Source organism: Pelobates fuscus, chromosome 8, assembly GCF_036172605.1.
Source record: "Pelobates fuscus isolate aPelFus1 chromosome 8, aPelFus1.pri, whole genome shotgun sequence".
Classification (NCBI taxonomy): domain Eukaryota; kingdom Metazoa; phylum Chordata; class Amphibia; order Anura; family Pelobatidae; genus Pelobates; species Pelobates fuscus.
In genome coordinates this window covers 139,421,584-139,433,784 of record NC_086324.1, presented here as the reverse complement: position 1 = coordinate 139,433,784, position 12,201 = coordinate 139,421,584, and the positions used below count along the sequence as shown (strand labels likewise).

Sequence of the window (12,201 nt, the reverse complement as noted above, 5' to 3'; positions counted from 1 at the left end):
AATACTCCAATCACCATAACCACAACAACGTGCTTTCCCTGCACCACCGGACTTGGGGTAGACATAGATCATTTGGCTCTCTGTCCGAAGTAGTAGAGTGGTACCAGTCACACCTCAGGTAAGATGTCAAACCATTCTAAAATTGTTTGACAAGTTACTTGGGGAAGATAAGGGGGTGGGGAGGAGACCAGGGTATTTTTATAGGATTTTGGAAGGTTATCTGGTAGGTGAGGGAATTTTTAAATACGAGATTTATTTTTACATTTATTAATACACCTAGAAATTTGTATAGATTGTCTGTTCTCCTTCTTTTTTCTATAATAAAGCTGTGTGCTATGGTAGGAAAGCATTAATCTTACTGTAGCTACTGTATAACTATTATATTGTTCGCTGATCTCATACTACTTGTTTCAAGGCCTTATTGAGCTTCATCACTTCCCTTCAAGCCTATAACTTGGAACACTGAGGAAAAAGTTCCCTTAAAGGGACACTATAGTCACCTGAACAACTGTAGCTTAATGAAGCAGTTTTGGTGTATAGAACATGCCCCTGCAGCCTCACTGCGCAATTCTCTGCCATTTAGGAGTTAAATCCCTTTGTTTATGAACCCTAGTCACACTTCCCTGCATGTGACTTGCACAGCCTTCCATAAACACTTCCTGTAAAGAGAGCCCTATTTAGGCTTTCTTTATTGCAAGTTCTGTTTAATTAAGATTTTCTTATCCCCTACTATGTTAATAGCTTGCTAGACCCTGCAAGAGCCTCTTGTATGTGATTAAAAGTTCAATTTAGAGATTGAGATACAATTATTTAAGGTAAATTACATCTGTTTGAAAGTGAAACCAGTTTTTTTTTTTCATGCAGGCTCTGTCATAGCCAGGGCTGCATAAACAGAAACAAAGTGATTTAACTCCTAAATGACAGTGAAATTGCAGGGAAATGATCTATACACTAAAACTGCTTTATTTAGCTAAAGTAATTTAGGTGACTATAGTGTTCCTTTATCTGTATTTTAGTGTATAGTACAGTGCATTTTGTAAGTCCGAATCAGATTTTATTTTCTTAATCACAATAACCATACAACATTTCAATCTGGATTCAGAGTAATATCGAAGTGTAGAATAATGGAAAAAGATCTATTTTGCCTATTTTTCCACTATGTCCTTGGGTCTGGATGTTGTTGCCTAATTTAATGCTACTCCTTTTAACAACCTTGGAAGGCTCTAATGATGAGCTGACCCTGCTAGGTATCAAACCGGTTTCTTCAATGCTGGAACCCTATCCTCTGAACTATCTCACTGACATCGAGACTATACATAGCATTGGATTCTACACAAATGAAGTCAGAATGTGTATAATATCATATAAATGTAATGTGGAATATATGTCCTGTTACACACACAGCTTTTTTTCATTGAAATCCATCTTAAATATTAATGTGTGTGTATACACACACAGAGCGTAGCTCTTAAAACCTCTGCACAGCTGATTTAGTGAATCATTGAAGCATTGAATAGTGTAATACACATGGGTGCTCAATTGCTGAGAAAGCAGGGGGCTACACAAAAAAATATGCAGTGACTCATCGTAGCTCCCAGTCTGTCATGTTAACCGTAAATTACTCCGTGAGCATGATCAGCATGTGTGCAGATTATTATTATACGCCACAATTATTTAATCTAACTTCCAGTTTAGGAAGTAAAAAAAAAAAATAATGGATCTGTCCTAGAATTTTAAATAGACATGCAATAATATATTGCATAATCTGCCTATTGTTGGACTGGGCAGATCATGCTTTAGAAACCTCTGCAGAACAGATGGTGATGTCATTTGTGGGAAAATAATTTAAGATAATAAAGTACATGCCTTTCTTTCTTGTGGCTTATATCTCCAGAATCCCATGTACACAGTTCACGGTATCCGTTATGTATCATTATGTGTTCCACAATGTCTTTGTTTGTTTTGGTTTTTATTTTTGCTGTTGGCGTATTAACCTCTTGAGGGCCAGTGACGATTCTTGCCATGATTATCCTGGTCCCTAAAGACTTGATGACAGCATGCAATTTTCTGCTATTTAGCATCACAGACGTATACAGATCTGCTGTGATTTAAGTCAGTAGTACATTCTGTGTTGACACATGATCACATTTCAGATTACCGTATAAGCCGACCCGAATATAAGCCGAGGCCCCTAATTTTACCCCAAAAAAACTGGGAAAACTTATTGACTCGAGTATAAGACTAGGGTGAGAAATGCAGCAGCTACTGGTAAATCTCTAAATAAAATTAGATCCTAAAAAAAATATATTAATTTAATATTTATTTGCAGTGTGTGTGTGTGTGTGTGTGTGTGTATGAGAATGCAGTGTGTGTGTGTGTGTGTGTGTGTGTGTGTGTATGATGCAGAGCCTTGGTGGGGGTGGGCATTTTTATTATTTTTTTATTTTATTTTTATTATTATTATTATTAATATTTTTATTATTTTTTCGTCCCCCCTCCCTGCTTGATACATGGCAGGGAGGGGGACTCTCACTACCTGGTGGTCCAGTGGCATTGGCAGTTCAGTGGGGGGCGGGCGCTGGCAGGAAGCACTTACCTCTCCTGCCGCTCCTATCAGCTCCCTTCTCCTCCGCGCCAGTCTGTGCAGCTCCTCTGTCAGCTCACAGTGTAAGTCTCGCGAGAGCCGCACTATGACCCCGCGGCTCTCGCGAGACTTACACTGGGAGCTGACAGAGGTGCTGAAAGGACCGGCGCGGAGGAGAAGGGAGCTGACAGGAGCTGCAGGAGAGGTAAGCGCTCGCTGCCAACCCCCAGTCTGTATTATGGCAATGTAATATTATGGCAATGTAATGTGTATTATTGCCATAATACAGACACTGACTCGAGTATAAGCCGAGTTGGGGTTTTTCAGCACAAAAAATGTGCTGAAAAACTCTGCTTATACTCGAGTATATACGGTAGGTTGCGTGAAAGACGAGTTTTTAATTTTCTTTTATAATTTTAGAATTCTACAGTGATTGATCCTTAAGCGGTTAATACAGGAACTGTTTCTACTTAAGAGTAGTTTTGTAATCGAAACTGAAGATTTCAAGGGGAAAAAATTGCTTGGGGTGCACCTTTAAGTCCTGGAGGGTAATTAGCATTCAGAAAGAATGGCCATAAGGTAAAGTAGCGCTAATTAGTTCAGCCATAAGCTTTAAAAAAGGATAGATGTTAATAAAAAAATGTCATATAGATATTTTTTTTTTTTTAGCATGTAATTTAATCTATACATATATTTGTTTTATCGAAATATAAACATGACAGATATATTTTTAATCTACTGTATAGTGTCTTGTTGCCACTATAGGGAGCCACAGTTTAATTGTTATTTTTAAACATAATCTAATAAGTGGTACTTGTAAAGGGAAACTCTCACCCATTTTTTTTCATCTCTATCCATCATAAACACTCCAAAGTTTTGCTTGTATAATTCTGGTGTCACACACATTGAAAGCTACTCTGAGCACAAATGTTTTCCGTACGGCTAAGATTAGTTTTATCACCCGCATACTAAATACTAGACATTGCATAGATTTTGGAATTTCCTCATACTTCACATACATTCCCTGGGCTGTTATGAGCACTCCCTGAGTATATGCAACCCATGCATTGGCAGAATAATATAGACTGTTCCAGGACTTATAACATGCTTGTTTTCTAGTACATGTCCCTCACATACTCATGTGATCACTTTATTTACACCTGCTTATTAAAGGGACACTATAGTCACCTGAACAACTTCAGCTTAATGAGGTTGTTCAGGTGAGAGCTATAGCTCCCTGCAGCCTTTCCCATGTAAACACTGTATTTTCTGAGAAAATACAGTGTTTACATTGAATGCTAGGAACACCTCCAGTTGCAGTCACTCAGAGTGAACCAGAGGGACTTCGGCGTAGATGGAGGCATAAAATTCCTCCATCCACTCAGATCTGTTGTCAGCAGAGCACAGGGCAGCCTGTGATTCAGTATCTCCTCCCACTGCATGCAGACACTGAACTTTCCTCATAGAGATTCATTGATCCAATTCATCTCTATGAGGAGATGCTGATTGGCCAGGGCTGTGTTTGGATCATGCTGGCTCTGCCCCTGATCTGCCTCCTTGTCAGTCTCAACCAATCCTATGGGGAAGCACTATGATTGGATCAGGCTACCACATGTCAACAGACTGCTTGTTTTTCTCAGGCTAACAGCATGCAGATTTGCAGATTTACAGCTTCAGGCTTGAATGCAGTAAGATTTTTTACTATATTTATGGAGGCATGAGGGGTCCAGGCGGGCTAGATGGTGGTGTTAACACTATAGGGTCAGGAATACATGTTTGTGTTCCTGACCCTATAGTGATCCTTTAAAGCAGGGATTCTCAACCTTGTCCTCAAGGACCCCTTACCAGTCCAGGGTTTAGGGATTACCTGGGTGTGTCTACGGTGTTTAGAAAAGGGGAAAAAAACACCTTAGAGTCTAAGGTGTTTTTTTTTTATCCCTTTTTCTAAACACCTTAGACACACCCTGGTAATCCCCAAATCCTGGACTGGTAGGGGTCCTGAGGACTGGGTTGAGAACCCCTGCTTTAAAGGCAAATGGCAATTATTCCTGAAAATAAAATGATGTATTTTTGTATAACTAAACGTTAATAACTCTTCAGTGCATTTCCTGGCTTACCCTTGCTGCATGGGCACTGCCATCTTAAATCCACTTTGGTCAGACACATCACTTCACTAATGCCATGCTTAGTTTGAAGGTATAAAACTATCCCAGAGTGTTTTTTTGAGAGATGCTGCCCTTTCCCATCATGTCAGGATCAGGAGTACTTCTTGGCTCTTGATGACCTGCATGGCTTTTCTTTGGATAAGCGGTAGTTTCCATCGTGCAAGGGTACATTTTAGATGCACTGAAAAGAGGTATTTACTGACTGGTGTACATTACAAAACATAGTACACAGTGACTATAGTACATGTGTTTTGAGTATTCTGGAAACTGCTGATTTCCAGGCATGATTACCAACAGACTGAAGAGGTTACGAAAAATAGTGAGAAAAACGGAAATCATGCAGCAAGTGGCAGTTCTGTTGGTGAAAACATCTTATTAAAGTGAGACGTCCGGCTGTTTCAAGCTCACAGGCAGGTGACATTAACTGAAATAAACAGGCAGGACAACTCTGTCTACAGCAGCAGAAGACCATGTGCATTTTTCCAACACTGCCTGCTAATAACAGGAAATTGATTCTACAGTGGGAACAGGTGCATCAAATCGAGACAATAGAAGATTGGAACACTGCTTTGTCTGATACTGATTTCTGCTAGGACTTGCAGATGGCAGGATCAGCATTTGACTTTAAAAAGACTATGTAGGCACCAGGCCAATTTATCTCCATGAAGTGGACTGGGTGCCATGTCCATGTAGTTGATCCTATTGTTTTAACCCTTTTAAACTTGGATATTTCAATCCGATGACCTCACAGACAATCAGATTGGCGCTACGTGGTGTTTTGGCGCACATGCACTCTACCCTTACAATGAAACATTGGCCAGCTGGCAGTGTGGTTCATGCAGATGGAGGAACAACGCACAACGGAAGACCTTCACTTTGGGGCCACTAATAAAATGACTATTTAGACATTTAAAGACACTGGTTATTGACCATTTCCAGGGAAGACTTCCAAGCCCAGTTATAGAAGGCATGTGACAGAAAAGAGAGCAACCAGATGCCACTTCCCTGTCCACACCCTCTCTCCTTCCCTTATTACACACTGTAGATTGTTTCTCTCTTACCTTGTAGTTGATAAAGAATCTGATCTGTGCAGAGTGTGAGGATTGTTTACGGCCATGCAAATCTTATTATGGACACCATATTCCCATTCTAATGGCTAGAAGATTGATACGGCATGTTATCCTCCCTAACACATAATGTCAAAATTGTTCATCAAACATGACGCCACATTCCATGTACTTGAAGGGCCACCACTGTCATCAAACTACAGACAAGTAGACCTTCTTTATAGTGTGATGCAACAGAGGATTTGCAGCATGGATGTGCAACCTCCAAAACACAAAAACACTATACTGTGGGTTTTTAGATCCTTGCCGAATGGCTTACAATTTAAATAGAAAGATAGATGATTAGGACAAGTAGAACACTAGACATGTTGGCAAATTGTAGTTCTTATGCAAGTGAATGTTTGCTTTGTAGAAGGCAATATCATATTGTACATTCGTCTAAATACCGTGTAATCTACACAAGTTGAAACTGATCAGTGTACAATACGAATTATCCAAAAAATATGTGAGCAGGCACTCGTATTTTATTAATTAAGGACCAAATATCCACTGTCTTCTGGTTCTCTTGCACAATAGCTAAAAGGAGAGGGAAAAGCATTTATATTATTCAGTAAAGTATGAATTGCAAGACATTCTATGTGAATTTCAAAGTTAGGAAAGATACGGTAGCTCAATGGGAAAAAGTCACCAAGTCCTTTATATTTGGTTGTTTTGACGTCAAATTTGTAACGCCCTTTACATTTTTAAAACCCCACGTTTTGTAAGATAGTGGTTTGGGCCATGTTTCTGTTTGAGAACACTTCCCAACCTTTAAAAGGCTTTGGCGAGCTAATCCCTAAACAGATCTCCCAAATCTGTGATGGCCAACCTTGACTAGCAATTCCCATGTCTAATGACTGACGGTGCATTATACGAAATGGGGGTGGGGTGTGCTAAATTTAGCAATCCATGTACTAAACCTTTAAAACCTCACAAACCTTTGTTACAAACATAACAATTTGATCATCTTCCACTCCAGGTTCCTAATCCTTTCCCCCTCGCACATATAAAATGTTTTATGTATACAGCTTTGAAGTTTATTCCTTCCAAGACTAGTGGTTTACATAGACTTCCAGTCCCTTTAAAGTTTGTCTATTTGTATCTATGATCTGTAATCCTAGATAATCCCATGCAACGTTGTATGTGCAATAATTCTGTCAAATTTGAAACTTCTTAAGTTCTCTGTTGGGCTCACTCAGTAGATGTCAACTGATGGTAATTTTATTTATTTTTATCTCCAGCGGTTGAAATTTGAAATTGCGGAGGTGATGACTGAAATCGATAACTTGACGTCAGTAGAAGAAAGGTATGATTTGCTGTTCTTAAATCCAAAATATTTGCTTTGCGGCTTTCACTAAATTGACAACCAACTTGCAGAATGTAGAACAAAATAAAGCAGTTTGGGAAGGAGGGGGGGGGGAGGGGAATGACTTCAGTAAACTCTCTAAAACTGTTAAGTGTCACGTGCAAATTGTTCAATTGCTGCACCTAAGATAAAAATCCTATTACCCTCAGGCATACAGAGGTTTAATATGATTTGAGGCAGTAGCCCAGCACAATTTAAACGATCACTATAGTGTCAGAAAAACAAAGCGATTTCCCTGACACTATAGTGCCCCGAGGGTGCCCCCACCCTGAGGGCCCCCCTCCCGTGGCGCTTACCTTAATCCAGCTCCGGGCTCCCTCGGCGCTGGTGACCCCTCCTCCCCGTCCGACGGCACTGGAGCCGAATGCACATGCGCGGCAAGTGCTGCGCAAGCATTCAAAGTGTCCATAGGAAAGAATTTCTCAATTCTTTCCTATGGACGCTCTGCGCGATGGAGGCGAAATTCGCCTCCAGCGTCAGATGCGCCTCTAGTGGCTGTCCGGAAGACAGCCACTAGTGGCTGGAGCTGAAGTGGTCTGGGTGTCTATAGTGTCCCTTTAACCCCTTAAGGACCAAACTTCTGGAATAAAAGGGAATCATGACATGTCACACATTTCATGTGTCCTTAACCCCTTAAGGACACATGACGTGTGTGACACGTCATGATTCCCTTTTATTCCAGAAGTTTGGTCATTAAGGGGTTAAGGGGTTAAAGAACTTGTTTTGAATTAAGCTCTAGAATAATGAATTGTCCTGGGATTTACAATCCTACTTACCCTTATTAAACGGCAGTGATGGAGTACATACGCCCCACCTGAGACTTAGGGTTTTCCTGCTGGTGAACAAGATGCCAGTGTACTAAATGTGTGAGATATTCCACTGAATGATGGAAGGGTTATTTCAAATAATGGAAAAGGCTTATCAACAGTGTCTTTTTTGAGACACTTGTGCTGCATTATCAGAACGTGCACCAAAATTTGACTTGTCAAAAAGTGAATCTCATATTTTAGGCCAAAAGAGACAAATTGAAAGCATTGCTGGTTGTTTGAATGGGAAATTCACTTTGACATTCCGATTTTCTTGACCATTCATTTAGTAAAAGCACATAACACAAAAAATACAAACCATACACAATGTACATGTAAAAAAGACTGCCTATACCAAATAGGGTTCTCGATTGGGCTCTACGCGTTTAATCGATCCAACTTCCTCAGGAGCTCCTCATCAAGAACCCTATTATTTGGTATAAACAGTCTTTTTTACACGTGCATTGTGTATTGTTTGTATTTTTTTGTGTACTTTTACCTCAGTATGTGAAGGAGTAGTGGGAGTTAGCGGCTTGACAAGCACCCTGCAATTTCCCTCCTACAATATCATTTGCACTTTAGCACGTTATTATATCTTGTATCATGTTTTATTAAAGCTGCTATATATATATATTGCAGTATTTGCACACGTGTTGTGCTATTGCCTAATCTTGATTTTTATTTGATCTTTAATAAATTGAATGTTATATTTTTTTATTGATTGTTTCCTCTTTTTATGGGAATCCTATTATTGGCAACTAAAGGGAGTGTGGCGCCCTGTTATCTGATATCTTATTCAGTTTTGTTATTTTTAATTTAACATGTAGTTGTAGTAGTAGTAATGCCACCAGATATGTCTGCAATAAATATTTTGTAATTTCAAAATTTCGCCCCCCATAATAGCAAATCCACACAGAGGAATAAACAGATTGCAATGGGAAGAAAAAAATTCAATATGGATCCTAAAAAGGTAGGAATCTTTATAATATGCCATTTATATAGTGCTAACAGATTCCATAGCGCTTTACAATATTCTAAGAGGGGGGATTTAACTATAACTATAAATAGGACAATTACAAGAAAATTTACCGGAACGATAGATTGAAGAGGACACTGTTCATTTGTTTTGTTTTTTTTCCCCCCTTGCTTTTTGATCGTTAAAGATTAAAAAGCAAAGTTTGAATATAAAAACATACTTCAGACATTAGCGGATAGAATGTTTGTTTTGCATCTTGGAGCCAGTCTCCTGTTAGGTGCTAGACAGAGCTATCTGGATTTTCAATTGTGCCTGTCCAGTCCTGCACTGCAAGAGACTAGAATTTTACGTTTATTCACTTAACTCCATGTTGACTCATGTCTCTGCCATTATCTCCTTTAGTATACCAATATGAATATGTAACCCTAGAATTGGGCACATTGTAAAATTAAGAAATTCCATTACAGTAGCCAAAGCAGATAGCTTTTCGGGGTATTTTTATATAATCTAAAGTGTACAGGTCTGCTGCGCAAGACTAGATGCATAGCATTTTGGAATTGTGCCCACAAGCTCGGTAAAATGTTCTAGGTGCATAGTGTGAAGAAATGACTATATTATTAGATATTTTGTTGCATAGTTCTTGCCTTTTTGTGTACTTTTCATTCGGCAGATGGGACTGCCGAACAGAGACCACCCCTGGCTCACTTAACTTCAAAGCCGGCATCACTTTCACCCTCTATGTGTGCGGTCAGCGTTCGTACTGTCGAACGCCACGTGGCAGAGAAAACCGCGGCCATCTTGTTTTCGCCAAACAAAGGCAGCGGGACTTGGTCGTCGAGTGTCTGGAACTAAAATCGGACACTCGACTTCCCAATCACCGGTCCCCATCATGCGAACGCTGGAACTAGTGATACCGATTAGCTAGGAGAGCGCTAATCGGTACAAATACGCACACGAATGAGGGGAACAATCGCTGCTAGGAGCCAGGGGAATTCATTCGGTATTTTTATGCATTTCTTCCCTTTTTCTGAAGTGACCGGCAAAACCACACGAACCTCTGGAACTATTTTGGGCAGTCCGCCCCCAGTGGACCGGTCACAAAGGACTTCCATACTTTTTGCGAACCCCTGAACCGATCCGGGTGAAATTTGGATATGTTGGTCACCCGGATCGGGGCTATCAGGGGATATAGCATTTGTGGGGATACCCCAGGTATAAAGGGGTGTTCCAGAAATTGGGGAAAATAGTGAATTTTCAGCCTGGAGATAATTAGGTTGTTACTATATCAGACCTGATTATCTCCAGGACTAGGGGAGGGAACTGCCTGTTTGTATTGGGTGTGTTTTATATTTTTACTGTTCGGGATTGGATAAATGTTACTCCTCCCTGTGGGATGTCCCCTTGCATGGGGACCTGCATAAAAAGCCATGTGTGTGAATAAACGTTAGTTCTACTTGTATCCTGAACCTGGACTCTGACTGTTATTTGGAATTCGTATGCTGTAACAAGGGAATTATCTTATGCAGCTGTTTTATTCCGTATGGATTTCGGTTCCTGTAACTATCACAGCAAGCTCGCACTACCTTAGACTCTGACCTTTCGGGAGGAAACTACCGAACGCGGTTTGTCTAAACTTGGTTTCCTTACAACTGGTGGCAAGCGGAGGGATTCGAATCCCGAATGGACGTTACAAACCAAGCAAGGGAATGAATGGCTCAGCAGTACCAGCTACTTAAAAGAACCACACTAAAAGATTTACTGGAAGCTCGAGGCAGAGTGGCAAGTAACAAGACAAAAGCCACGTTAATTGCGGAATTAATACAGAGCGATAATACCAGTAATACGGAGATGGATCAAGAGGAAGAAACCGTGATGCAAAAGGACATCCGATGGATGGTCAGTCTATTGGGACCCAACCCAACTACAGAGGCGCTTTTGCAGGTCATGGCACAAGCCAGACAAGCGCAAAAAGAACGAGAGGACCGGGATAGGCCGGCACAAGGAGATTTACTACACTCCCCGGGAAGTACTGGGGAGATACCAAAGAAGGTAAATTATGCAGCCTTTAAATCGTTTAATGACAATGAGATGGAAATTGACAGTTACTTGCAAGACTTTGAACGTCAATGTGCGCTGGAGGGATTAGACTCCACAAAATGGGCTGCAGTCATTAGCAGTAAATTGTCCGGTAGAGCAGCCGAGGCGCTGCGAGCAGTACCTGAGGGGGACATACATAATTATGAAAAAGTAAAAGACATTTTGTTGGCCAGATATGCTGTAACTCCGGAGGCATACCGAAAAAAATTTAGAGAGCTGAGGAAGACTGGGAGAGATTCCCATACGGAATGGGCTTTTCGGCTACAACGGGCGGCCCGCAATTGGATGAAGGGCTGCCAAGCAACCACTCTGGAGGATGCTTTGCAACTTATGTTACTGGAGCAATTTTTTAATCACTCTGCAGAGGACATAAAAGACTGGGTTAAAGATAGAAAACCAAAAACTGTGGAGGAAGCCGCCAGGCTAGCGGATGAGTATCAAGATAATAGGAGGAAGGAGCAAGGGGTGAGCAGACCACCTTTTAAGCCTAACTACCAGGCTCCAACAACCCCTACCCCTCCTAGACCCTCCATGAATAACCCTTCACCGAACCCAGCAAACACACCACGTCCTCCTGCAGTGTGCCATTATTGCAAGCAACCAGGGCATTACAAGAATCAGTGCCCTCGCTTAAACCGGGGAAGCTGGGAAAGGCAACCCCCACAACAACCCAGGGCAGCTGCTCATTGTGTGCAACAGGAAGGCACAACCGGTGTTCCTAACCAGGAAGAACAGTGGAGCGTATTACACGAGGTCAACCCAGTTCAAGCTGGGGGTGACAACCGGGACCACCACCGCCAATGGATTACCGTAGATGGCGTGGGGGCCCGGGCTCTGAGAGACTCTGGGGCTACTTTGACTGTGGTGCAACCTCACACGATCAGAGCGCAAGCTCGCACCGGACGCACAGTCGCTGTGAGGGTGGCTGGGGGCGCTATTCACAAACTGCCCACCGCTAATATCCTTGTTGATTGGGGTTCCGGGTCCAAACAGCTGGAGGTGGGGATTATGCAAGAACTACCCGCCGAGGTTTTGTTGGGGAATGATGTAGGATGCTTGACCTCTCAACTGGCCCGAGACCCCCCTGCCGAGGCATACCCA

The 12,201-nt window shown here is 41.5% G+C and overlaps 1 protein-coding gene across 1 annotated transcript in view; it reads left to right on the top strand.

Moving 5' to 3' along the window:
- Nucleotides 1-12,201, top strand: part of CYTH3 (cytohesin 3) — a 103,806-nt gene that overhangs the window by 53,592 nt on the left and 38,013 nt on the right. Inside the window, exons 3-4 of the mRNA XM_063430357.1 lie at nucleotides 7,097-7,161; nucleotides 8,931-8,997. Coding sequence (XP_063286427.1) covers nucleotides 7,097-7,161; nucleotides 8,931-8,997 — 132 coding nt within the window. The remainder of the gene's footprint in view (nucleotides 1-7,096; nucleotides 7,162-8,930; nucleotides 8,998-12,201) is intronic.